A 27,937-nucleotide genomic window follows, 5' to 3' on the forward strand; every position below is an offset into this window, starting at 1 on the left:
GTTATGGAAAAATAATGCCTGTCATTGCAAAGTACAATTGGTTTCGCAAAAAATAAGCGCACATATACGTCTCTAGGTGAAAAAATGCAAGCGCTATGGACTTTTAAACTTAAAATGGAATAAGCAAAAGCGCAAAAACGAAAATAGGCTTTGACCTTAAGGGGTTAAAGAGCTATTGTGGATACTAAAAAAATAACATTTTGAACACTAAATTTTATTATGTTGCAGAGATCACAATGAAAATAACATACATACTCATTTCCCCACTGGCTCCTACCTCAGATACAGACTGCTCTTGCGGGTGACGGCCCACTTAGCTAATCACTGACTGCAGCGGTGTCCCGTCACATAATAGGGAACACAGAAGGTACCAAAAAGGTGAGTATGCAGTATGTTTTTTTATTTATTTTACCAGGGCCCCAGCAATATAATACATTATATATATCTGGAATACCACTATAAGTAAAGAATCTGCTGTGACTACCAGGAAATAAAGCAGCACCAGAGAACAGCAACACATTAGGCTGGGTTCACACTACCTTTTTTTTTATCTGTTTTTTGAAAAGAAAAAAAAAACGGATGCCTTTGTGTGCATCCGTTTTGACCAGTTTCTCCATTGACTTCCATTATAACGGACACAAAAATGAGGTCGACTACGTTGTTGTGTACGTTAAAAAACGGATCCGTTTTGATCCCTTTTTCTATAAGGAAAGACAATGGAAAAACGGATGCAGACAAAGTCATCAGCTTTTCAACTTTTTTATTTTTGCAGAAACATAGTGTGGACCCAGCCTTAGCTGTAAAAAGTTCAATTTAACTTCCACTCTGTCACAAATTTTAGTCAAAGTTAGTACTGTAGGCTTTATTTTGTATCCGCAATACCATTTTTCTAGCGTAAAAATCTTTATATTCTTCAGGCAATTCATCAAGCGTTTTTAGTGCCCGGTCCAAAATCTGCACTGCTCTTGAGGCTGCTGTGGGGTCCTTGTTCCCATAGGTATCTGTTTTATCATAGCATTCAGATGGGAGATGCTTCCAAAAGACATTCACTCCCACTCCAAACTCCTCAGCAACTGTATTGTGAAACCAGAGGGCTAAAACAATCAGAAATAAGGTTATTTGAGCAGATATTGAAAGGCCACTACTAATTAATATAAACGCATAAAGGTAAAGATAAAAGAATGATGAACTGATACGTCCTAAAGACATGAACATAAACTATCTACAACATAAAACAAAGCAGCATGGCCAGTCCATGGTAATCTTGAGCCCATAGCGATCCCCCTTCAGGCACTGAGACATGTTTCTCTTCTGAGCAGGATTAATACATGTGGTGACTTGTATCTCAAGCATAGTAATAAAACTATTAACCTGGGATAAACAGCGCATCTCCAGCATGTAAGGTACACTCATATCTTCTAGCTTGTGAAAAAAGAGGAAACTTCACCAAGTCTGGATTATCTACATCCAACACTTCAGATTTGTCACCTGGAAGAGAAGACATGTTTAGCTGCAGTGTAAAAGAATTTTGTGAGATTTATTGGCTGACTAAATAGGACATCTCTTAACATCTGTGGAGTACTATGAAAACAGTACAGTACCATAAAGGAGAAGTCCGGCACTGGTAACTGGTAATTTTTTTTTTTAAAGGCAGGGGCAGGACAGAAACATCATTAATTATCATTACTCACGTTTCCCTGTGCCTCTCCAGTGCTGGATCGCCTCTCTGGGACCCCGCCAAGCTCCGAGATCAGTGGGGTCCCAGCAGGATCCCAGAGATCAGTGGGGTCCCAGCAGGATAAGTTTTTGAGTTGGGAGTACACCTTTAATTCCTCTTAGACACTTTCCGTAATCTTTTCCGTGAAGCAAGTATTATATTTTTTGATAACAACTGTTATTTCAACTGCTTACATATACATACATAAGTAATGTACCTAATAACGCTATATGTTCTCTACCTGATAAATATAAATATGGAGCATCCCGTGGACTGTATAAGACCACTCTTTTTGTTCCTGTAACCTGAATCAGCAAGTTATCCATGACCTAAAAGTAGAAGATTTTCGAGTTAGAGATCTAAGAACAAGAATGGCAAGTAACAAAATATACTGAAAGGTGTGCAACCTGATTAATATTGGCTGTCTAAGGACTAGCCAGACATGAGTGTTCTATATTAAAGTGGTAGTTCTTTCAAATCAACTGATTCCAGAAAGTGCCAGAGATTTGTAATTGACTTCTATTAAAAAATTTCAAGTACTTATCAGCTGCTGTATGTCCTGCAGGAAGTGGCATTCTTTCCAGTCTGGAGAGCAGTAGAGGTTTTCTATGGGCATTTGCTCCAGCTCTGGACAGATCCTGTCATGAAAAGAGGTGGCAACAGAGAGCACTGTGTCAGACTAGAAAGAATCCACCACTTCCTGCAGGACATACAGAAGCTGATAAATACTGCAAGACTTGAGATTTTTTTTAAATAGAAGTAAATGACAAATCTCTAGCACTTGCTGGGACCAGTTGATTTGAAAGAATAAAAATTTTTGTGAACTACCCCTTTGAAGTTTGTATTGTTAATGTGTTTTAAAGTAGATCTGTTATCAGAATACGTTGTCCTACTTAAAGGAGAACATTATAGTCGGCTCCACTTCTTTCTTTTGCACTCTAATGACTAAAAATGTGCTGCACACAGAGAGAGATGGCAGCAGATCACTGTTATCTAAGTCATTTGTCTTTCAACATTTTGAAAACACAAACGACAGCAACAATCAGCCGACATAGTTCATGTCGGCTGGTCATTGTCTTCTATTGCACAGGACCATTATCGGTCGAATACAGCCGATAATCGTTCCCTGTAATAGGGCCTCTAGCTTTTTTAATAAATCAGAGAACCCCTTTAGGAAAACGTGAAGTCATTTCATTGTCACTTCTGAATTGCCTTCCCAGAAGGTTATGATCAACATGACGCTGCTGAGCAGCTAATTGAAAAGTCACAACCAATATGGAAGTGCTTCTAGTTGCAACTGCAAAACAGCAGCTACAACTAATAGAAAATTGGTTGTTTTTTGTATAAAAACAAGGGAGCTGTGTTTCTATGTGCCTCTATGTAGCCTTTGTGCAATGTACACTTCTATGAACTGCATATATCATACATCATAGTGTGTCCAGAGCTGTAGTCCAGGCGAGCTGATACGGAACACGCTGGAGAAGAATTGGTCTTTCTCAAAGAATTCTGGGATCTGAATGTCTTCTGCCAACTCTGGAAACTGTTTACTGATGTCTGCAATATCCTGTGGGTAACAAAACCAAATATTACTGATTACATAAGCTATGTGTCCCAATTTTCCCATATACATATACATACTGTGAATGAGGAGGAAGAGAGAGTCACCGCCAGACTCTGCTGAACTGAGACTAAGCTCTTGGAAGAAATTAAAGAAATTCAACATGCTTCATCCCTTTTTTCCCCAGCATTATCTGTAAGGTGTGAGTGGTCAGAGCGTAATACACATTACATAAGCCACTTTGTGAATAATGTATATGGGTTCCATAACAGCAAAGACATTAATGTAGCACCATTAGCATGTATCTATTGTTTTCCTTTCCCCAAATAGATTCAAAAACCTGTGCTAATTCATTCCATTATGTGTCATTTTCAGGGCCGGAGCTCCATTCTCCTGTTACAGAGCTCCAAATCCCCTGCCTCCCACTACACAGCAAAGAGCAAATTCTCTAAGGTTCCAGCTGTATAGGCACAGCAAGTTTATTTACAGGCTATACAAACATAACAAGGGTGTATTATAATTCTGCTCATAACTTATATAATGCTTACTTTTTACCTTTCGAGGGTCTTCACCCAAGGATCGGAGATAATATTTTTCTTCCTAATAGTAAATAATGCAGCAATGCTGAATTAGGACAATATTAGCACAATCTCTTATATAGGTATAACTAACAATAGCGACACACGGTCAGGGAAGGTATAATAAAAGCAGTGCCTGCAAATGTATTACATTTATCAGATTATGTCAATTTAGAGCTTCAATAGGTTTCAAATGGTATGGTGTATTTATATTACTGGTATACTATAAGGCATTCTGCATCTTAAAGTGTCCATCATACTTAAAAAACTTTTGTCATGTTACAGAGACATTTTGACTATTTTGACTTGTCGGGTCTAGGAGATCCACTTATTACAATTAGAAGAAGCATGTGCCTGTGCGCTTCCCTCCCCTGTTGTGTTGCAGCGGAGGCTTTATTGTAAGTGTATGAGGCTGTCTCCTCTAACTGGATTGATATCGCAACCACACACTTCACTCAACACACTATAACTCCCTACTGGCACTCTTGATTTTGAAATGGGATGTCCAACAAGCTCATGTGGCTGAAGAAGTTGGATGCAGCCCTAAGGAGTCCTGGAAAACATGGATACAATCTATGGCTGTATCCATGTTTTCCAGGACTCCCTAGGGCTGCATCCAATTTTGTCAGCCATCGGTATTCAAAATCATGCAAATCTCTACAGCGTACCAAACAGGAAGCCTAAAAACAGAGCATGGTACTCTGACAACAAAACCCCCCACAATAGGAGGGTTATTTCAGTGACTATTTGTATGTTTTTCTGCTCAGGCTGGGATTTAAAAAAATAATAATTAAATCTATACTCACCATTCCCAATCCCCTGCCTTTCTGACAGTACTGGCCCACACCATCAGCAATTTCTTGTGTCTGTGCCGACACAGCCTACAACTGGCAGGGGCGGGACACTGCTGCAGCTAGTCATAGGCCGAACAGCCAACAGGAAGTTCTAAGAGCGAGAGTATTGTCAGAAAGGCACCAGATGGAGATAAGGCAAGGTGAGTATTGTTTTTTGTTTTTTTTTCATATCCCTGCCTGAGCACAATTACAATTTAAACAATAGGTGAATCAAGCAAGCATTGGAAATAAAATAATTTGATTTCTAAATAGATTAGAGTCACTTGAAGAATTTAAAGTGTAAGTCCAAAGTTCGTCTCCTCCTTGTTCTGCAAAGATTGGTGTGGGAGAAGCAGCTGACAATGGGCGGGACAGTTGCCGAGACAACTATGGACTTGCACTTTGAGGCTATACTCCCACTACGTAAAAATGATGATTGTCTTTCTGGACGCCTGTAATTGTATCACCAAATGTCAGCAGTTTATCAGTAATAATGGCAGTCATTTTTACGTAGTGGAAACATAGTCTAAAGGAGTGGATTATATATGATTTGAAACACAAGGCTGCAATCTTCCAGAAACATGGACATATCTGTCCACAGGTTGTGCCTAGTATTTCATCTTAGCTCCATTGAAGTCTAAGACATCGCCTATACCACATATAACTTATGGATAACTGTGGCACAGTCTGCAGAACTAGGTAGTTTTTAATTCTAGACAAACCTTTCAAGATAAGAACAAATAATGGGATAAAATTAGGTTTGGCGTTGCAATGAAAAAAGAAATCTGAATTGACGGTGAATTACCTCTGAGATAAAGAACTCTTTGTGCTTGTCCTCAGCTGCTCTATGTACAAATACATCAAATGGCAGAGACCTTAAATAGAGCAATAGTGTTAGCAGCAAAATACCGTTAGGGTATGTTCACACTACGGAATTTGCGTGGAAATTTCAACTGAAATGTCAATTCTTTGGGTGGATGGCGGATTGAGCTTCAGAATATCATTGACTCAATGGGACAGGCGGAAATTCAAGCAGAGTCTGCCTCGCGGACTTCCCTTGAAATTTCCATGCAAATTACATAGTGTTTACATACCCTTATACAAACAATAAATGAAAGTATACATGGAAACTCACAGCCCCTACCTATATATGAAATTCTTCTGAATAAAATCCATCTGGGGCACCTCCGACACATGGATCTTCACCTCTCGCCCTCCACCCTTCTTGCTCAAATAATCCACAGTCCATTGTGTTTTACAAGATCCCAAATCTAAGTTTCTAAGTACAGCCGGCTTTCTCTAAAAGAAAAAACCAAAGGACTTTATTTCTGGAAATACTTACTTTATTGTAGACATTTTTATATAGTCATCTAACCTTCAGTGACCATTTTACTTTTTAAATATCTCATAAAATTAAAGTGTACTTTCCTTACCTTTACTTCTACGGCCAGTCACAGGATAACACGTACTACTCTCAGCAATACTATGGCATAGTGCACACATATGTAAGGAATCACACAGGCTAGCAAGTGTAGGAAGGTGTATGACATGACAGTGACCATTTAAGCACAAATGTAAATGTTGGTCCCTGTGAATAGTATCTGTAGTCTTGTCCAGGAGCCATGGATCCATACTAAGTGTATGTTTCAGTTACATGAGGATTTTGGTGCAGATTTATCAGAAATTCTATCATTAATCGTAGAGCTACAGTTGTAGTCCACAGTAATTCTTTGGGCTGCCACAGACTGCAGCTGTCAACAGGTCAAATGGGAATGGTATGGTTTGCTAACCAGCAGAGTCACAATACAGTCACAATGTAGTCGGCATTAAAAGATTAAAACATTTATTGTTCTAAACAAACATTTGTTTAATAACATGGAAATGCAGTTTTATGTGGTGACTATTCAGATGAATGGCCGTCCATGTACTACAAAGACGCCTCAAGCCCACTTGTACACTGCAGAATGGGGGTCCCAAGCACTTGGGACTTCACAATGTAAAGAATACTGTACTGTATAAGGAAGTAACCCTATGCCTAAAGAATAGAGGTAAAATAAGAGCTTTCTCTCTCTTCTAGCACAGTGTGGATTATGTATCTGTACTTACCATACAATAGATTTCCTGAAGAAACTGCTCTTTGTCCACCTCAGAGTATTCAGGCACAGGGATCTTAGTTGGTTTAAACTCCATACCATCTGCACATTACCGACAGATCATTCCAGCATGTCAGCAATGTCTGTAAATAAATATAAATACTTCATGTTTTTTCCCATATACTGAACATAGTGCAGCAGAATTTAGGCACAAAATATACCATAAGGGTGCGTTCACACCTACAGGATCCGCAGCAGATCTACAGTAGATCCGCAGCAGATTTGATGGTGCAGATTTGATGCTGTGTTTCGTGTCCACAACGAATATTTATAAGGTCACATTTTAATGTGAAGAGCATATCCTAAACATTGAAAGCTCCCTGGCTCTATCTACTCTGACTGTAGTGTCTACGATGCTGATGCACCACATGTACCAGGTATACTATCCATAGATCTAGGCAAAAACATTGACAGTAGTCTGGATCAGGAGTGGCACCACAAGCACCAGGTGTAACTCTCAAGTGTAACTGCCATGAGAAGGGACCTAGGACGTGACGTTCCAGGCCACTCAGCGACAGCGGTGGGACCCCACTACAACCACTGACTGGCCCACTCAGCCTGCAACGTTGTGCCTTCTCATACCAGGTCCCTTCTCATACCAGGAACTTACCAGGGACTGGAGCGTTGGTATGCAGCCACCAGCGCAGGAGCCGGGGAGGTAAGTACATGTTATTTTTTCCATCCTTCTAGTGGCGTAGCTACAATGAAGGCAGGGAAGGCGACTGCTATGGGGCCCCTGCAGGAAGGGGGCCCGAGGAAGCCTGCCCTGCCTTCATGGTAGGTACCCCGCTCCCCCAGGGGTCCAGAGAGGAAGAGGGACCCCCACTGCACTGTTCAGCTCCCTCACTGTAGTGCCGGGTGAGCGGGCTGAACAGAGGAGCAGGACCTGCCAGACGGCACAGGAGAGGGATTAAGGACCTTTGGGTCACATGACCCAAAGGTCCTCAATACTTCTATGTGAAGATCAGCCCGGACTACAGGAGGAGGAGGGGGAAGCCTGGGAGCTGTAAGCAGTGGCGGATTATAATGTGGGCGGTTTGGGCGGCCGCCCGGGGCCCGAGGCTCCGGGGGGGCCCATGCCACGCCGCCCACATTATAATGCCGCCCGGGAGGCCCCCTTCCCCCCGCCACTGCACTCTTGTGACCGCAAGCATTGTTTCGCTTGCGGTCACAAGAGTCTCCGGCTGATGCGCGGCTGCCGGGGGTGTCCCGTCCTCTCCCCGGCAGCGCGCGCATCACACAGCTCCCTGTACGCCTAGTGCCCTGACTTCCGGCACTGACGCTCTCTATACCGGAAGTCAGGGCCCAGGCGGCACTAGGAGCTGTGTGATGCGCGCGCTGCCAGGGAGGGGACGGGACACCCCCGGCAGCCTCGCATCAGCCGGAGACTGCAGAAGGAGAGAAGATCGACGGGTAACGGACGGCAGGTGAGTTGTACTTTGTTATTTTTGTGTTATTTACTGACTGGGGGGGCATCTATAAAGGGGAGAAGAGGGGGGGACCATCTATAAAGGGGAGAAGAGGGGGGGGCATCTATAAGGGAGGGGAAAGAGGGGGACCATCTATAAAGGGGAGAAGAGGGGGGGACCATCTATAAGGGAGGGGGGAGAGGGGGACCATCTATAAGGGGGGGGGGGAAAGAGGGGGACTATCTATAAGGGGGGGGGGAAGAGGGGGACCATCTATAAGGGGGGGAAGAGGGGGACCATCTATAAGGGGGGGGAAAGAGGGGGACCACCTATAAAGGGGGGGGAAAGAGGGGGACCACCTATAAAGGGGGGGGAAAGAGGGGGACCACCTATAAAGGGGGGGGAAAGAGGGGGACCACCTATAAAGGGGGGAAAGAGGTGGACCATCAATAAGGGGGGGGGCAGAGGGGGACCACCTATAAGGGGGGGGGAGATGGGGAACATCTATAAGGGGGGAAAGAGGGGGACCATCTATAAGGGGGGAAAGAGGGGGACCACCTATAAGGGGGGCCAGAGGGGGATCACCTATAAAGGGGGCCAGAGGGGGATCACCTATAAGGGGGGCCAGAGGGGGACCATCTATAAGGGGGGGAAAAGGGGGACCATCTATAAGGGGGGGAAGAGGTGAATCAGTTCAACCTCCATTCTTTAGGGCCACTTTACACGGAGTAAAAGTGGCAGAAATTCGTGGTGGAACCACCGGCCTCCGTGCCATACTGGTGGTCTATGGGATGGCTTGCGCCTGTTCTCTCTGTGCGGAAGAATTGACATGGCGGAGAGAAGAGGCGCGTGAGCCTCCCATAGACCACTAGTATGGCACAGAGGCCGGTGGTTCCACCACGAATTTCCGCCACTTTTACTCCGTGTGAACTGGCCCTTATGTCTGCACTTCCACCTCCTGGTGACACTGGGTCACTGTGTGCAATGTGCTGCATCACCGCCCTCACACACAGCACTCCTCAGCAATTTGCCTCCTTCTAGCACAGTCTTAGTACTATGTAATGACCCAGTAATCAGCCATACCTCTAATTCACTCTCTGACTCCTCAGGCGCGTGTCTGTCACTAAGATCCCGGACGGGGGAAATCTCGCGAGAACTTTGCAATCACGTGACCTAGCTTCACATCTCCTCGGTAACCGGAGGTCACATACATGCGGGACCTCTGGGAGCGCGCGCTGCTTTTGTTAGTCCTCCAGTGGCGGCAGCCGCGAGCACAGACTGGCTGCACCAAGCGGACTTATAAAAGGCACGTCTCCCAGTAGGACCGCAGTCACACATCCGTATTGTGGACGCGGGTCGCAGCCCGGCTGAGAGTCCAGAGAGCTGAACTGGAATAACTATAGCGATCTATGACGCTGTCAGTTCAGGTAACTGGACCCTCGGTCAGGCCGATATATGGGTCCGTAATACTGACGTGTGTGACTACGTCTTATATTGACAAGTCGGAGCTGCACTGAACATGACAGCAGGGGGCAGTGTGGTGCTGCTTCATGACAAGTGACTCCTCTCAGCCGCCGGACCTGTGCGCGAGGTGAATGGTTTCCGGGGGACACATGAGCCGGGTGCACGATGTTGCGCTCCTCGGTGTTCCGGTTATCTCGGTTCTGTACCAGGTCACCGAGATGTCCATTCGCGCACGTTCCTCCCTTACGGGCTCCGGCCCTTCATCAGCCCGCCGGTCTCCTGAGCGGGACGCGGGGTTACAGCAGTGAGAGCCCGGGCTCCAAGCGGGTGGTGGTTGTCGGAGTTCCGAATCCCATCATCTGGTTTCGAACCAGAATCTACTTCTTTCTTATCAGAACTTGCCTGGACCGGGACTTCAGCGTAGAAGAATTTACTGACGGGGCCAAACAAGTGAGGAGAGGCGGGGGGGCACAGCTCAAACACTGCCATGCATAGTGGTGGTGATACAGGGGGCAGCCAGAGACCCCATACAGGAGGTCACAGCCACCTAGGACCCCCATACAGAAGGTGAGGGCAGCCAGAGACCCCCATACAGGAGGTGAGAGCAGCCAGAGACCCCCATACAGGAGGTGAGGGCAGCCAGAGACCCCCGTACAGGAGGTGAGAGCGGCCAGAGACCCCCGTACAGGAGGTGAGAGCGGCCAGAGACCCCCGTACAGGAGGTGAGAGCGGCCAGAGACCCCCGTACAGGAGGTGAGAGCGGCCAGAGACCCCATACAGGAGGTCACAGCCACCTAGGACCCCCATACAGAAGGTGAGGGCAGCCAGAGACCCCCATACAGAAGGTGAGGGCAGCCAGAGACCCCCATACAGGAGGTGAGAGCAGCCAGAGACCCCCATACAGAAGGTGAGAGCAGCCAGAGACCCCCATACAGGAGGTGAGGGCAGCCAGAGACCCCCATACAGGAGGTGAGAGCAGCCAGAGACCCCCATACAGGAGGTGAGAGCAGCCAGAGACCCCCGTACAGGAGGTGAGAGCGGCCAGAGACCCCCGTACAGGAGGTGAGAGCAGCCAGAGACCCCCGTACAGGAGGTGAGAGCGGCCAGAGACCCCCGTACAGGAGGTGAGAGCGGCCAGAGACCCCCGTACAGGAGGTGAGAGCGGCCAGAGACCCCCGTACAGGAGGTGAGAGCGGCCAGAGACCCCCGTACAGGAGGTGAGAGCGGCCAGAGACCCCCGTACAGGAGGTGAGAGCGGCCAGAGACCCCCGTACAGGAGGTGAGAGCGGCCAGAGACCCCCGTACAGGAGGTGAGAGCGGCCAGAGACCCCCGTACAGGAGGTGAGAGCGGCCAGAGACCCCCGTACAGGAGGTGAGAGCGGCCAGAGACCCCCGTACAGGAGGTGAGAGCGGCCAGAGACCCCCGTACAGGAGGTGAGGGCGGCCAGAGACCCCCGTACAGGAGGTGAGGGCGGCCAGAGACCCCCGTACAGGAGGTGAGGGCGGCCAGAGACCCCCGTACAGGAGGTGAGGGCGGCCAGAGACCCCCGTACAGGAGGTGAGGGCGGCCAGAGACCCCCGTACAGGAGGTGAGGGCGGCCAGAGACCCCCGTACAGGAGGTGAGGGCGGCCAGAGACCCCCGTACAGGAGGTGAGGGCGGCCAGAGACCCCCGTACAGGAGGTGAGGGCGGCCAGAGACCCCCGTACAGGAGGTGAGGGCGGCCAGAGACCCCCGTACAGGAGGTGAGGGCGGCCAGAGACCCCCGTACAGGAGGTGAGGGCGGCCAGAGACCCCCGTACAGGAGGTGAGGGCGGCCAGAGACCCCCGTACAGGAGGTGAGGGCGGCCAGAGACCCCCGTACAGGAGGTGAGGGCGGCCAGAGACCCCCGTACAGGAGGTGAGGGCGGCCAGAGACCCCCGTACAGGAGGTGAGGGCGGCCAGAGACCCCCGTACAGGAGGTGAGGGCGGCCAGAGACCCCCGTACAGGAGGTCACGGCGACCTTGGACCCCCGTACAGAAGGTGAGGGCGGCCAGAGACCCCCGTACAGGAGGTGAGAGCGGCCAGAGACCCCCGTACAGGAGGTGAGAGCGGCCAGAGACCCCCGTACAGGAGGTGAGAGCGGCCAGAGACCCCCGTACAGGAGGTGAGAGCGGCCAGAGACCCCCGTACAGGAGGTGAGAGCGGCCAGAGACCCCCATACAGGAGGTGAGAGCGGCCTTGGACCCCACTTCTTAAATCATAGAAGCCTGGGGAACCTATACATTAGATCATGACAGCCAATGGACCCCATATATCAGTTCAGAGCATCCAGGGCACCCAATTCATGACATCAAAGCCGCCTGGGGACATCATACATCAGATAAGAGCAGCGTAGACTTCAGAGTAGCCAGTGCACCCCTTACATCAGATCAAAGAAACTAAGGCACTCCATACATGACATCAGAGAAGCCCTAGCATCCTATTTATAGGAGCACCCAGGTCCACAATACAAGGTGCCCTATACATCTGAAGGCAGGGCTTGGCAAGTCCCTGTGAGGACTAGTGTCTTTTTTTGGTTTCAGATAAATCATGTGATTCCTTTGTCTGCTACTTGCTATGTATAAATATAAAAGGCCATAAAAAGCTCTATTCAATGTAGATATGTGGGAGTAAAACAGAAAATACTGCTTGAAAAAGCCCTAAACTGGAGATATTGTCAAAAACACTGACCTGAAATACACACTGAATAAAGACATATTGTTTATGTGCTATATATTTCCTAATAGTAACTTATATATAGCACCAACATCTTCCATAGCACTGACATGCTGCAAGCACCAAGATATGATGTATTGTTTGTTGTCTGGGTTATATTCTCCTGAGGGTCAGGGAACATCGGGCTGCAGCAGTTTTCTGCAGAAGAACAAAAGTGCTGGAAAAAAACACCACAAAGAAGTCTGGGCGCCCTATTGTCCTTCTACACTGCATAAAGACCTCTTTGGACAGGGGCTTAATATTTTTAACCAAAGAAATTATTAATAATAATAATTTTAAAAAATCAGTCTCTCAAGTAATGTCCTCTGCTATATAGGGCAAATAAAACATAACCATTGAGTCCTCTGTCCAGCACTGTGGTGTCTCAGCCATCATCTCAGGCAGCCATATTAGTAGCAGAGCAAATGTTTTTTATGTAAAAAGCTTTCCTTTGTCCTGATCCCATTAGCTGTAATAGGTTAATCTGAACACAACATGAGGTGCTACCAGTGTTACTACACCACAATGAGTGTCCTTTCCGGTCACCACAGAATTGATTTAATATACCATGGTGCCTGCTGGGAAAAAAATTCAGATAGCTGTAGGTCAAATGCTATCTCTGTATGCATGTATTCTGAATAAAGAAAGAGGAGAAGACTGCTGTAGGAATCCTCTAGTGTTGGCTTAGCAACCTTCCCCCCCACAAACTACTTGTACCTTTGGATAGCTGCTTTTAATCCAAGATTTGTCTTGGGGTCCGTTCGGCAGGTGATGCAGTTATTGTCCTAAAAAACAACTTTTAAACTGGCAGCCCTGTGTCCAAAGGTCGGGGCTTAGATTGTGTATGCATTAGGCTGGCAGAACCTCTCTGTCCCTCCTCCCCGCCCTCCTCATCATTAGGAATGCTCCAGGCAAATTGTCTCCTATTCCTCACCTGTGTGAATACTGAACATGTGTAATGTTCAGACAGGAGAAAATGTTCCAGTGGCATTCCTAATGATGAAGAGGGTGGGGAGGAGTGACGGAGGGGTGGTGCAAAGTTAGGGCACAGATACTCTAAGCCCTGGCCGTTTGGCACAGGGCTGCAAGTTTAAAAGTTGTTTTTTAGGACAATAACTGCATCACCTGCCAAACGGACCGCAGGACAGATCTTGGATTTAAAGCAGCTATCTGAAGGTACAAGTGGTTTAGGGGGGTCAGATTGTGGGTACAGAGTCGCTTTAAAATTCAGCTCAACCAATCCTCATCTTCCTGACATCTTCCACTGTGGGAGAGTTGGGAGGCCCCCATAAGCATTAGATAAATGTCCAGTCCTGCCAGCATCAGGGGGGTGGGGGCTGCTAATTAGGCCAGCTTTAGGGTGTGTTCACACGTACAGGATCTGCAGCAGATTTGATGCTGTGTTCAGTTATTTAGATAAAATCTGCTGCGGATCCACGACATCAAATCCGCTGAGATACGGTGTGAAGCTACCCTTAGATAGTAAACCTCATTTATCCAGTGGCTATTCACCTGTTGTATTGCTAATTTTTGCTTACTAATATGGTTGCAAACAAAAAACATGTAAATATTGATATATTGTTCCTTTTTACAGGCCTTTTCCTTTGTATCCAGCCTACTGTCCCAGTGCAAATTTGATGCGTTGGAACATCTCGTGGCCAGCGAGGTTTGTGACTTTCCTACTAGGTGTAGTTATTGTTCCTGTTTGGCTGGGTTCAGACACATTACAGTATTTTTAGCCCAAACCAGGTGTGGAACTGATTGTATAAGGGAAAGATTTGCATCTTTTTCTAGGTTTCTCCTGATTTTGATTATAATACTGACCAAATTACTATGTCTCAATCTTTTTATGTATTACCTCGCTGTGTATTTGCCGACTGTGGTCAGCGCTCACCGGCTGTCAGTGTGAGGTGCTCTCCTGACAGTCCACAAATATTTAGTGGGAGATTTATCAAAGGGTGTAAAATATACCAATACATGTGAACCAGCTGGAAGCTATGGGAGTTTACTAAGATCATTGTTTTACATGACAACCTTAAAGAGGTCCGACAAAATTTTTTATTAAGGTATTGTATTGCCCCCCAAAATTATACAAATCCCCAATATACACTTATTACGGGAAATGCTTATAAAGTGCTTTTCTCCCTGCACTTACTACTGCATCAAGGCTTCACTTCCTGGATAACATGGTGATGTCACGACCCGACTCCCAGAGCTGTGCGGGCTGTGGCTGCTGGAAAGGATGATGGCAGCGGGACACTGACGGACACAGGACCCTGGAGGGACACTGAGCTTCCCCCCTGCCATTATCCTCTCCAGCAGCCACAGCCCGCACAGTTCTGGGACTTGGGTCGTGACTTCACCATGTTATCCAGGAAGTGAAGCCTTGATGCAGTAGTAAGTGCAGGGAAAAAAGCACTTTATAAATATTTCCCGTAAAAAGTGTATATTGGTGATTTGTATAACTTTTAGGGGGCAATACAATACTTTAATAAAACATTTCGCCAGACTTGTCCTTTAAAGGGGTTATCCAGTTTGGTAAAATATGTTGTATCATCCTCCCTCCTGGAGACTAACAATTAATTTCATATATGTCATTACCTTATCTGTCTCCTTCCCTCAGTTTTAAGCTGCTGCTTTCTGCTGAAGACAAAAAATTCCTCTCTGCTCTCAACCTCCTCCTTCCCCCTCCTTTCCGAGATGGCTTATGTAAACAGCTCCCTGGCCGACTGTTTCTGCACTGTTTCTTTTCTCTGTACAGAAGGAAGGGTTTAACACAATAAGATCACAAATAACTTGACCTCAGCTTACCCTGCCAGCTTCACACAGTGGGGCCAGGGATTATGTTTATATGAACCTCTCAGAAGGGGGGGGGGGGTGAGAGCACAGATGGACTTAACAGCTCACAAAGAGCTTTTAGGGGTTTCAGCAGAGAGCAGCAGCTCACAACTGTGGGAAGGAGACAGATAAGGTAATGACTTGTTTTTAGTTTCCAGGAGGGGGATGATGCAACATATATTTTACCTATCTGGATAACCCCTTTAAGTAAACTCCTGTTATTGTACAATCATACTGGATTTGTCAAGAGCTACAAGTCTCTGTGCATCAGCTTCAGAAATCTATGCCAGCTCAAAGGCTACGCCCCCTTCACGCAAAACGACAGTACCTCAACACCGAGCTCTGCTCACTTGGCAAGCGTTACACAGAATGGTAAAAGGTTGTAACTTTTTGCCTCTCTGAGCCAGGCTCAGACTTTGATAAATTACCCACGAAATCCGCGCATAGATTGGTGTCTATTGCACAGGCGGAGATGCGCGCCACCGCAAGCGGATACAAGCGGCGGAGTCCATACAGTTCCCCCACTGCTCATATCAAAGATGTTGCCCATGCAGGAAAGGGGTACTCCGTTACAGGCATTCTACATCCGTGTTCTGTGTGGAACAAGGGACATGTGAATGCAGCCTTAGGGTGCACTTTGGGATTTATCTTACCTAAACAGTGACCAATATATTTCTTCTGCTGCAGATCCTAAAAGAGGTGAAGGAAAAATGCTCAGTGCTTTCTGACAACTATAGAAATGCACTGGCAGCTGAGTCGGATGAGATTATGTACTCCTTTCCTGGAGATGTTGCTATTTATTATGATGATAATGGTAAGTTTATGTGTTATTGAATTGTAAACCTTTAGGACAGGGTAACACTGTAACTGTTTGTAGATTAGGGGGTTACTGTGCGCAGGTTTACCATGTTAGGGACTACAGTTCCCATTATACCTCTCCCTTTATACAAACAATGCCTCTATTGCCAGCTGCCTGCATGCCCATTCTGTCACATGGTAGTGGGGAAAATAATCAAATTTACTTGCACATTGATGTTAATAGTAGTGCATGCCCTTTTCGACGTATTTTTAAAAAAATCTTTGCCACAAATTTGTGCGTTTTGCCCCTTGCTTGTTTAGTGGGCATGGGACAGATCTGGGCAGGGGCAAAATGTGGGTACAGAGTCTCTTTAAGCAAGGGGCAGAGGTTTCTAAAAATACAATAAAAATCTGGCATTAGTCATGTAAGCCAGTATAGTGTTGCATGTTCTACCAGAATTCTGGAACATTACAAATAGTGAACCTTAGCCTTGACCCCATGTGTTTATTCTCCTCCAGTATGCAGAGGGACTTACTATTTCTGTTTTCTATTTTCAATACAGGGAGGAAATTTGTTCGTATACTCATGCGTTTTTGGTACTTAACGTATGCAGATATTCCTGATGAGGAGCTATTAGGAACGAAAGTATTTCAAGTTGTAATGGGAAATGAAAATGTAAAGGACACTAAGCGCATCCTCACTGCAAATTATGAGTAAGACGTAGTCTGAAATTAATAGGATGCATTGTTCTATTTGGTGGTTTTCACATTAAGTCAACTCCTGCCTGTTGGTACAGGTTCTTTCAACACTGGCAATTGGCTGTGCTCATTGGAGGAAACCACAGACATTTGGTGGATTTAGAAACAGTCCTTTAAATATTTTATTAGTGTAAACTCATGTTCACACTTAACCTGCTCCAGACTTTGGCTATTTACTTATAATGATTAGAGTTGGACCTCTGCTGATCTAATATTGATGGCCTATGCTGAGGAGTCAGTTGAGTATTGACTTGCAGGGACGCTACCTTTAATAGGTGGCACTCCTTCTTGGGGAGAGCTACTTTTCATATTATGATATTTAAGGCTTTGATTGAATATACTATACATTTCTGTGATTGCTTTATTATTGTTTTATAAAACTCAGCACCAGTAGAGAGCCAAAATAAGGTAGTTTGCATTGGGCCTGAGGCAGAATGGTGAACCGACTATTTGCTGCATCATACTCTCAATGTATTTGCTGAGTATACTGCATCATACTCATGGGCCAATAATGGAGTAATGCAAAATAACATATACATTCATAAAATGGACTGAATGCAGAGTATGATGCAATACATGCCGACAACCTTTTTTGACAGATTGTTGGCATATACTGCTGCCTGAGGGTAGGTTCACTCTACAGAATTAAGCACAGAATTTCAAGCGGAGTTTGGGCCATAGACTCTGCTTGAAGTTCCACCTGTTCCATTGACATTGATTGACATAACATTAATGTTATTTCTCTAGTGCAATCCGCAATCTGCCCAAAGAACTGACATGTCAATTTGTTGGGCGGATCACACTTGAGAAATAACATTGAGTCAATGGGACGGGTTGAACTTCAAGCAGAGTCCATGGTGCAAACTCCGCTTGAAATTCTGTGCTTAATTCTGTAGTGTGAACATACCCATAGGCTGAAAACATGATGGGAACTTAGCCTAATTGTTTTATTATACTTCTCAGTTATTATTATTTTACTCACTTTTCTATTGAAGGAATTGAGAGAAAAAGACTTCATATAAGCATTATTTTTGGCATATCTTAAATCAGTAGTGTATATACAGTACTGGGACCTTTCAAGTTGCTTGACATACCGATGCCGCACTGACCTGTATTATGCTTGCGTGAGTGCCACCTTAGCTGATAGAGTTTGTCTCATGCATGTTTTTATTATTTTATTCCAGGTTTCGCAGAGAATTTACCCAAGGAGTAAAACCAGACTGGATCATCACTCGCATTGAACATTCAAAATTGTTAGAGTGAACTGCAGACTGTCAGCAGTGTATTATAAATATCAGTTTCTTTATGTTTCTTTTCAGCGCAGATCACAACTCTGAGTATTTAAATGATCCATTCTACTTCTGCTTTGTTTGCAGTAAAGGATCCAGTAATATTTTTTAGTTGTGTATTGCAGCGGGCAAATCAAAGTAGCAAAATTTGAGATTACTTTTGCTGCCAGGAATTTTTGAAAACTTTGCACCTCCAGTGACTAATACAGTCGTCACAAGTTTGATGTAAAAATAAAACTGAAGTTACAACATAACAGAATCATACAATTCATGCAGTCAACTGACCAGGGGTGGACTGACCAGGGTCAGTGTTTACACTAGATTGCAGACTGACCAGGGTCAGTGGTTACACTTGACTGCAGACTGAACAGAAGTTACATTTACACTACACTATAGACTTACTGGGGCCATTGTTTACAAAAGATTGCAGACTGACCATGCTGGTGTTTACATTAGACTGTGGACTGACCATGCTGGTGTTTACACTAGACTGTGGACTGATTTATGGCATTGTAAACAATAGACTGACTGACCATGCTAGTGTTTACATTAAACTGTGGCCTACGGATTGTGGACTACGCTGATGTACACTAGACTGTGTACTGACCATACTGGTGTTTACTCTAGTCTACAGACATAAGACTGTGGACTGAATGGAGGCAGTGTTTCCTCAAGACTGTGGACTGAACAAAATCAGCGGTTAAAGAAACATTTTCATCTGTTGTGCATGTACAAGAGGCTCACCAAATGTTTGCCTGGTGAGAGTGGGGCTCTCTGCAGTGCTAGGGTGGTATGTACAGTACTTGGGGGAGAGATTTTTACAGTCCTTTGGGAATAGAGCTCTTTACAGGGCTTGCAGAGAGAAGGGCTCTAAACTGTTGGGGGAGAGAAGATCTCTAACTGTTGGTGTAGTTTGGCTCTCTACAGTGCTGGGTGAGAAAGGTGGAACTCTATACAATGTTGCGTGGGGGGACAGCACAGCTATACTCTGTAGTCTTGCCCATTCTCACCTCCACAACTTAGCAGAACAGCAGGCACCTCTTCAGCGCTGCATGCTCAGTCCCTGCTGTCTTCTACCTTGGCCTCTCAGCAAACGGATAAACAGCAAGAAGATCTTCCTTACTGCCTTGAGACACACCTAGGGTGTGTATAGGACAAAGCTTTCAACTGGTGCTGGTCAGGACGTCACCGGGAAGTGACAGGAACAGTTCATATTTTTAATAGAAGACAATTACAGAAATGGAACAAGGCAACTTTAAAAATAAGGGTACTAGTGCTGTCCTACAAATAAATATGTATATATATATAAAATATATATATATATATATATATATATATGCCAAAAAGAGCAACTCTGGGTGGATTCTGGTACTATTAAACAATTAGGGCCATAAGCCCATACACACCCTGGGTTCCCTTCTCTAGATTAAAATGTAACTTTTATTGGCTTCATAAAGATAAAACTGTGTATCATATTTCTTGCTTCTTTAAAACTACACACCAGCTAGTGTATAGTTTTCATCTTGGATGACCCACACTGGGCTCAATCTACAGTGGTTTGCAATAAATTAGAATATCAACAAAAAGTATTTTTTTTTCAGTAATTCAATTCAAAAAGTGACCTCATATATTCTATAGAGTCAATACATACAGAGTATACTTTTTCAAGTGTTTATTTCTGTTAAAGTTGATGATTATGGATTACAGCCAAGAGAAACCCAAAAGTTAGTATTTCAGAAAATTAGAATAATTAACCCTAAACACCTGCAGTGGCTTCCTAGGTTTTATAAAAGGTCCCTGATTCAGTATGCAACACAATTATGGGGAAGACTGCTGTCTTGACAGATGTCCAGAAGGCAGTCATTCACACACTCCACAAGGAGGGTAAGCCACAAAAGTTCATTGCTAAAGAAGCTGACTGTTCTCAGAATGCTGTATAAAAGCATATTAATGGAAAGTTGAGTGGAAGAAAAAAGTGGTAGAAAAAGGTGCACAAGCAACCGGGAGAACCGCAGTCTTAACAGGATTGTAACAAAAAAAAATTTAGGAGAGATTCACAAAGAGTGGACTGCTGCTGGAGTCAGTGCTTCAAAAGCCGCCACATCCAGACTAGAGATGAGCGAACCTGACGGATTTCTGGTTCGTACGAACAAGAAATCTCAGCATCTGATTCCCGCTGTCTGCTCGCTCCGTGCAGCGGGTGGATACAGCCTAAGGAACGCCTAGAAAACTCATCTCTACTCCAGACGTCTGCAGGACATGGGCTACAAGTGTTGCATTCCATGTGTCAAGCCACTCCTGACCAATAAACAACACCAGAAGTGTCTTATCTGGGCCAACGCTGCCAGGGCCGGACTGGGACTTAAAACCAGCCCTGGCAATCAAACCCAAGCAGCCCACATACCATATCATGGATAGCCGTGTAAAATACGCGCTGTAGCAAATTCTGCTTCATTTAGCCATGTCCCCACTACTCCCTTAAATATGTGAACCCCACTATCAGCACCTAAAAATAATGCTGTAACATAATCTGTTGCGGATTTGATGCGGCATATTTATGTGTTTATTTCAACTGATTAAATCAGAAGCATCAAAATCGCAATGGATTAGGTATGAACCTGCCCTTAAAGGGAACCTGTGGGGTCTATACCAGGTACACAGCTGTAGATCCCAGTGTACAGGTCAGGGACCGGACCTTTAGTCCAGTGTAAACCTCTATAATCATTCTTTTCATTACCAGCTGAAGTGTCACAGAGGTGGAGCCACAGCAGCAACTTCTGCACCGCCCCTGCCTGCTCTGACTCATGGACGTATAGGGTGCTGCTGCCGCTGCTGTTGTGACACTTTAGTTGTGAATGAAAAGGACAATTATATAAGTTTACACTGGACTAAAGGTCCTTTCAGTGATATCTCCCTCACACCTGTCTGCTGAGATCTACAGCCCTAGACCTGGTATGGACCTCACAGATTCCCTTTAAAGTAGAAAAACATGGTTACCTTCCAGAAACAGCGCCACACTCTTCTTCAGTTTGTGTGAGGTATTGCAGCTCAGTTCCATTGAAGTGAATGGAGCCAAGCTGTAGTACCACACACAGTCTGAGGACAGGGTGGTGCTGTTTTTGGACAAAACTTACTATATTTTTTAAATCCTTTTTATCCTGACTATGTCTGCACTCCATATAATGGCGGTATAAGTAGTAAGGTTTTAATTATTAAAATGTGTCTGCTGGTTGTGATCTCATGTGTAATCAAAGATACATAATAAGCTGCTAGATAGCTATTTCCTACTGGATATCTATCTATTATCTATCTATCTCTCCTATCCTATCTGTCTATCATCTATCTATCTATTTCCTATCTATCTACTATCTATCTCCTATCTATTATCTATCTATCTATCTGCTATCTATCATCTATCTATCTGCTATCTATCTATCTATCTGCTATCTATCTACAGTATCTATCTCCTATCTATCTATCTATCTATCTATCTATCTATCTATCTATCTATCTATATACAAAATAAGACCGCAGCACTCTGGTAAGGCTATAAATCGGGTGCCAGCTGTCCCACCTCGGTCCACTGGTGTAATGTAGATATTCCACAAGAAGGATATGACTGCAGCACTCTCAAGTCGTGTAAAAAACGGTGATTTATTAGCTCATGGATACACTCAGTAGCAACGTTTCAGATCCATCCATAGGATCCTTTTTCAAGCAAGACTTGCTTGAAAAAGGATCCTATGGATGGATCTGAAACGTTGCTACTGAGTGTATCCATGAGCTAATAAATCACCGTTTTTTACACGACTTGAGAGTGCTGCAGTCATATCCTTCTTGTGGAATATCTATCTATCTATCTATCTACTCTTTATCTCTTTTTTTTGTATACATGTAGTGCTGGTATAGTAGTCTCAGGTATAAGTAGGGCCCCAAGACAAATTGAAGGATATATAATGGTAACATAGGTAAGAATTTTCTGTGCATGATAATACTGTCATAGTTAATAACACCAGGAAGCAAATGTCCCCATACTGTACACGTTACTGCCATACTGTTACTACGCACACCCATCAATATTCCAATACTACCAGTATATAAGTAACAAATAATATCACCACACCATGAGCACGGCCATTACCACCACATAATGAATAATACCGCTACACTGTGACTGAATACAATCCACTATATAAAACACTAATATTACCAATAATACAAGTAATACCATCACACCATGCCCACTACCTTCAGCATACGGTGAATGGATAATACCACTATACTGACACCAAATAACAGCCACTATATAAAGACCAATATTCTCCCAGAACAGCGACAATAGAACACAGGTGTCACACTCCAGCTGTTACAGAACTACAAATCCCATCATGCCTGGTCAGCTAAAGCATGATGGGAATTGTAGCTTTGCAACACCTGGAGGGCCGGAGTGTGACACCCCTGATACTAAGGTAGATCCCAGCTGTATAAAGGTTCTGCAGACCTTATAAGTGATTATAGTGCAGTTACATCCTGTGACTCACAGTAGGCGTCTTCTCTGTATGAAGAGCCATCCACTTTTCCTTTTCTTCTCCATCTGGCTCTGGCCATCATGAAGGCTTCTCTGGCCATGATTCCTCTCCGCGTGAACTGTCAGACAGACATTTTAGGCTTCATGCTCCAGCAACATCCTCATCTATACATCCCTCCATATAGAATAGCCCCCCTGCTGTACATCCCCCATATAGAATAGCCCCACTGCTGTACATCCTTCCATATAGAATAGCCCCCCCTGCTGTACATTCCCCCATATAGAATAGCCCACCGTGCATCCCCCCATATAGAATAGTCCCCCCTGCATCCCCCCATATAGAATAGCCCCCCTCCTGTACATTCCCCCATATAAAATAGCCCCCCTGTACATTCCCCCATATAGAATAGCCCCCCTCTGCATCCCCCCAATATAGAATAGCCCCCCTGCATCCCCTTCCCATATAGAATAGCCCCCCTGCATCCCCCTCCCATATAGAATAGCCCCCCTGCATCCCCCCATATAGAATAGCCCCCCTGCATCCCCCTCATATAGAATAGCCCCCCTGCATCCCCCTCCCATATAGAATAGCCCCCTGCATCCCCCTCCCATATAGAATAACCCCCTGCATCCCCCTCCCATATAGAATAGCTCCCCTGCATCACTCCCATATAGAATAGCCCCCCTGCATCCCCTTCCCATATAGAATAGCCCCCCTGCGTCCCTCTCCCATATAGAATAGCCCCCCTGCATCCCCCTCCCATATAGAATAGCCCCCCTGCATCCCCCTCCCATATAGAATAACCCTCCCTGCATCCCCCTCCTATATAGAATAGCCCCCTGCATCCCCCTCCCATATAGAATAGCCCCCCTGCATCCCCCTCCCATATAGAATAGCCCCCTGCATCCCCCTCCTATATAGAATAGCCCCCCTGCATCCCCCTCCCATATAGAATAGCCCCCTGCATTCCCTTCCCATGTAGAATAGCCCCCTGCATTCCCTTCCCATGTAGAATAGCCCCCCTGCATTCCCTTCCCATGTAGAATAGCCCCCTGCATCCCCCTCCCATATAGAATAGCCCCCTGTATCCCCCCAATATGGAATAGCCCCCCCTGCATCCCCCTCCCATATAGAATAGCCCCCCTGCATCCCCCTCCCATATAGAATAGCCCACCTGCATCCCCCTCCCATATAGAATAGCCCCCTGCATCCCCCTCCCATATAGAATAGCCCCCTGTATCCCCCCAATATAGAATAGCCCCCCTGCATCCCTCTCCCATATAGAATAGCCCCCCTGCATCCCCCTTTCAATATAGAATAGCCCCCCTGCATCCCCCTCCAATATAGAATAGCCCCCCCTGCATCCCCCTCCAATATAGAATAGCCCCCCCCTGCATCCCCCTCCCATATAGAATAGCCCCCTGCATCCCCCCATATAGAAAAGCCCCCTGTGTGCCCTCCCATATAGAATAGCCCCCTGCATCCCCCTCCCATATAGAATAGACCCCCCCTGTGCATCCCCCCATATAGAATAGCCCCCTGCATCCCCCTCCTATATAGAATAGCCCCCCCTGCATTCCCCTCCCATATAGAATAGCCCCCTGCATCCCCCTCCCATATAGAATAGCCCCCCCTGCATCCCCCTCCCATATAGAATAGCCCCCCCTGCATCCCCCTCCTATATAGAATAGCCCCCCCCTGCATCCCCCTCCCATGTAGAATAGCCCCCTGCATCCCCCTCCTATATAGAATAGCCCCCCCCTGCATCCCCCTCCCATATAGAATAGCCCCCCTGCATCCCCCTCCCATATAGAATAGCCCCCCCTGCATCCCCCTCCCATATAGAATAGCCCCCTGCATCCCCCTCCCATATAGAATAGCCCCCTGCATCCCCCTCCCATATAGAATAGCCCCCCCTGCATCCCCCTCCTATATAGAATAGCCCCCCCTCCCATATAGAATAGCCCCCCCTGCATCCCCCTCCCATATAGAATAGCCCCCTGCATCCCCCTCCCATATAGAATAGCCCCCCTGCATCCCCCTCCCATATAGAATAGCCCCCCTGTATCCCCCTCCCATATAGAAAAGCCCCCCCTGCATCCCCCTCCCATATAGAATAGCCCCCTGCATCCCCCTCCCATATAGAATAGCCCCCTGCATCCCGCCCCCATATAGAATAGCCCCCCCTGCATCCCCCTCCCATATAGAATAGCCCCCTGCATCCCCCTCCCATATAGAATAGCCCCCTGCATCCCCCTCCCATATAGAATAGCCCCCTGCATGCCCCTCCCATATAGAATAGCCCCCCCCTGCATCCCCCTCCCATATAGAATAGCCCCCTGCATCCCCCTCCCATATAGAATAGCCCCCCTGCATCCCCCTCCCATATAGAATAGCCCCCTTCATCCCCCTCCCATATAGAATAGCCCCCTGCATGCCCCTCCCATATAGAATAGCCCCCCCTGCATCCCCCTCCCATATAGAATAGCCCCCCTGCATCCCCCTCCCATATAGAATAGCCCCCTGCATCCCCCTTTCAATATAGAATAGCCCCCCTGCATCCCCCTCCCATATAGAATAGCCCCCTGCATCCCCCTCCCATATAGAATAGCCCCCCTGCATCCTCCTCCCATATAGAATAGCCCCCCTGCATCCCCCTCCCATATAGAATAGCCCCCTGCATCCCCCTCCCATATAGAATAGCCCCCCTGCATCCCCCTCCCATACAGAATAGCCCCCCTGCACCCCCCTCCTATACAGAATAGCCCCCCTGCATCCCCCTCCCATATAGAATAGCCCCCTGCATCCCCCTCCAATATAAAATAGCCCCCTGCATCCCCCTCCCATATAGAATAGCCCCCTGCATCCCCCTCCCATATAGAATAGCCCCCTGCATCCCCCTCCCATATAGAATAGCCCCCTGCATGCCCTTCCTGTGTGGCCACATGTGAAGGTGTTAAAAAAAAAAAACAAAAAAACATTCTCACCTCACCTCGCTCCCCAGCAGCTTCGCCCTCCTCGTCTTCGGTCCACGACGGCGGCGCCAGCAGCCCCTCTTTTATCTCTCCTCCAGGTCCTCAGCGGCGCGTCAGGCACGTCTGCGGCTCTCAGCGCTTCGGGGGGGATCAGGCGGGGCGACATGCCACCGCAGCCCTTTCCCGCCACCACAGCCCGCTCACCTCAGCCCGGCTGGCCCGCTGGAGGAGCACGTCAGGAGTGCGCCGGGAGAAGCAGGCTGCGGTGGCAGAAGCGGGCCGCAGCGCTGTTTTTTTGGGGGGGTTCTTCCGATTATGCGGCCCACGAACTGGTAATCTGGCCAGCCCATCAGGCATTTGCCCGCCTTGCCAGATTACCAGTCCGGGCCTGAACGCTGCCGTCTACCAGGAAATTTTAGAGCACTTCATGCTTCCCTGTGCTGAAAAGATTTTTGGAGATGGAATTTTCATCTTCCAGCAGGATTTGGCACCAGTCCACACTGCCAGAAGTACCAAGACCAGGTTTACTAACCACAGCATCACAGTGCTTGATTGGCCAGCAAACTCGCCAGACCTTAACCTCATAGAGAATATATGGGGTATTGTCAAGAGGAAGATGAAAGACACCAGAGCCAACAATGCAGATGGGCTGAAGGACGCTATCAAAGCAACCCTGGCTTCAATAACACCTCTGCAGTGCCATCAGCTGATCCCCTCCATGCCACATTGCCACATTTATGCCGTCATTCATTCAAAAGGTGCCCGACCAAGTATTGAGGGCATTTACTGTACAGACTTTTCATTTGGTCGACATTTCTGTGTTAAAAACATTTTTTTCAGTTGGTTTTATATAATCTTATTTTCTAAATAAATTCTTGAAAAAGTTCACTCTGTATGTAATGACTCTAGAATATATGAGGTCACTTTTTAAATTGAATTACTGAAAAAAAATATTTTTTTGTTGATATTCTAATTTATTGCAAACCACTGCAGATTAGCATAGCTGCAGATAACTAACTAGATAAATGTCACTTTATCCATCTAATAGTTTGTGGTGGAGTGATATTAAAAATTTTGCCGCATAGCCCTCAACTAGTTTCGCTCGCACATTAGCATCATAAGCCTCCTCCTGATGCCTACTCCTGATAACGCTCATGTGCGAGCAACACTAGTTGAGGGGCTATGCGGCAAATGTTTTCCTCGTGAAATCATTTTGAAATATGAAGGTTCAGATTTTGCTATGCAAGATCTGCAACACTATATTGCTGGAAAACAAAGGAGCGGTGCGCTTCCTAGTGTGTTTACGTTGGTTGATAAAATATAGGTGACAGGTATATACATGTACCACTCACCTAATGGAGTTGTGCTAGGAAATAGGCACAACTCTATGGAGGGCTTCACAGGGTATACACCTCAGCCAGAGCTGGAGCACCAGTGGGTTGGTGTGTAGACATATGGTAAGTTGATCCACGTGGGACCGAGGAATCCCTCTTTAGACCGATGCAGGTGTATGAATCAATCGGGGTGTTGGCATACATACATACTGTATGTAAAGTATCACGTTACAGCACCCTTCACTTCAGGTAAGTTTATTAATGCAACGTGTTTCGGCCAGACTAACAAGTAGGCCTTTCTCAAGCTTGTTAGTTTGGACGAAACGCGTTAATAAACTTACCTCAAGTGAAGGGTGCTGTAATGTGATACAAAGATCGGGAGAAGACCAGCTGGGAGTGGACCACACTGCAGTGTTCAGACCAGGGCGGATGAAAACTTTTGACATGTCTCTATGATGTCAAAAGTTTTTTGATACGATTGTGACACTAAGATTTTTATCATAAAGGAAAACTGTCACCAGAGCAGAATCCACTCGCACCTCTGACCACCACCACCAGCTCACCCCCCACCCACCCCGGGTAGAGCCCCTGATACTTACCCCCTCCTGCTGGTCCCACCCCGGAGTAATCAGCGTCTGCTCGTCTGAGCACTCAATAGGCAAATGAGAGGAGATGAGTCTGATGTTCAGAGGATATCGCAGGAGCAGTGATTTCCTATGGACATCAGACTCCTATCTTCTCATTTGCATAATGAGTGCACAGACGACCAGGCGGTGATTTCCCTGGTTTCTTTTACCAGTATTTATGGATTGCAGTATTGCTCAATAAACACTAGGTGGCATAGATAGCCAATGTAAAATACAGTATCTCACACAAGTGAGTTTACTGCTGACATTTTTGTAAATATTAAATTTTTTATGGCACAACACTGAAGATATGGACATAAATGTTATAAGTTGGGCACCA

At 46.1% G+C, this 27,937-nt stretch overlaps 2 protein-coding genes across 4 annotated transcripts; one reads left to right on the top strand and one right to left on the bottom strand.

Moving 5' to 3' along the window:
- Window positions 1-383: 383 nt before the first annotated feature.
- On the bottom strand, window positions 384-27,625 carry TYW5 (tRNA-yW synthesizing protein 5). 3 transcript variants are annotated; one of them, XM_069983360.1, is made up of 9 exons: window positions 27,571-27,625; window positions 6,793-6,922; window positions 5,831-5,985; window positions 5,492-5,561; window positions 3,831-3,875; window positions 3,144-3,281; window positions 1,959-2,046; window positions 1,372-1,488; window positions 384-1,094 (listed from the first exon to the last, which is right to left on the bottom strand). In XM_069983360.1, the coding sequence occupies exons 2-9, from the start codon at window positions 6,874-6,876 to the stop codon at window positions 838-840; spliced, it is 954 nt and encodes a 317-aa protein (XP_069839461.1). In that variant the 5' UTR covers window positions 6,877-6,922; window positions 27,571-27,625; the 3' UTR covers window positions 384-837. The 3 variants fall into 3 exon arrangements, with proteins under 3 accessions (XP_069839461.1, XP_069839460.1, XP_069839459.1); XM_069983359.1 differs by lacking the exon at window positions 27,571-27,625 and adding an exon at window positions 19,144-19,228; XM_069983358.1 differs by lacking the exon at window positions 27,571-27,625 and adding an exon at window positions 9,332-9,806.
- Window positions 9,848-18,240, top strand: MAIP1 (matrix AAA peptidase interacting protein 1). The gene is made up of 5 exons (XM_069983361.1): window positions 9,848-10,162; window positions 14,044-14,115; window positions 15,975-16,101; window positions 16,649-16,799; window positions 18,029-18,240. Exons 1-5 carry the CDS (start codon window positions 9,878-9,880, stop codon window positions 18,105-18,107), a joined length of 714 nt encoding a protein of 237 aa, XP_069839462.1. The 5' UTR covers window positions 9,848-9,877; the 3' UTR covers window positions 18,108-18,240.
- Window positions 27,626-27,937: the final 312 nt, after the last annotated feature.

This window comes from Dendropsophus ebraccatus, chromosome 9 (genome assembly GCF_027789765.1).
Source record: "Dendropsophus ebraccatus isolate aDenEbr1 chromosome 9, aDenEbr1.pat, whole genome shotgun sequence".
NCBI classification, from domain to species: Eukaryota; Metazoa; Chordata; class Amphibia; order Anura; family Hylidae; genus Dendropsophus; species Dendropsophus ebraccatus.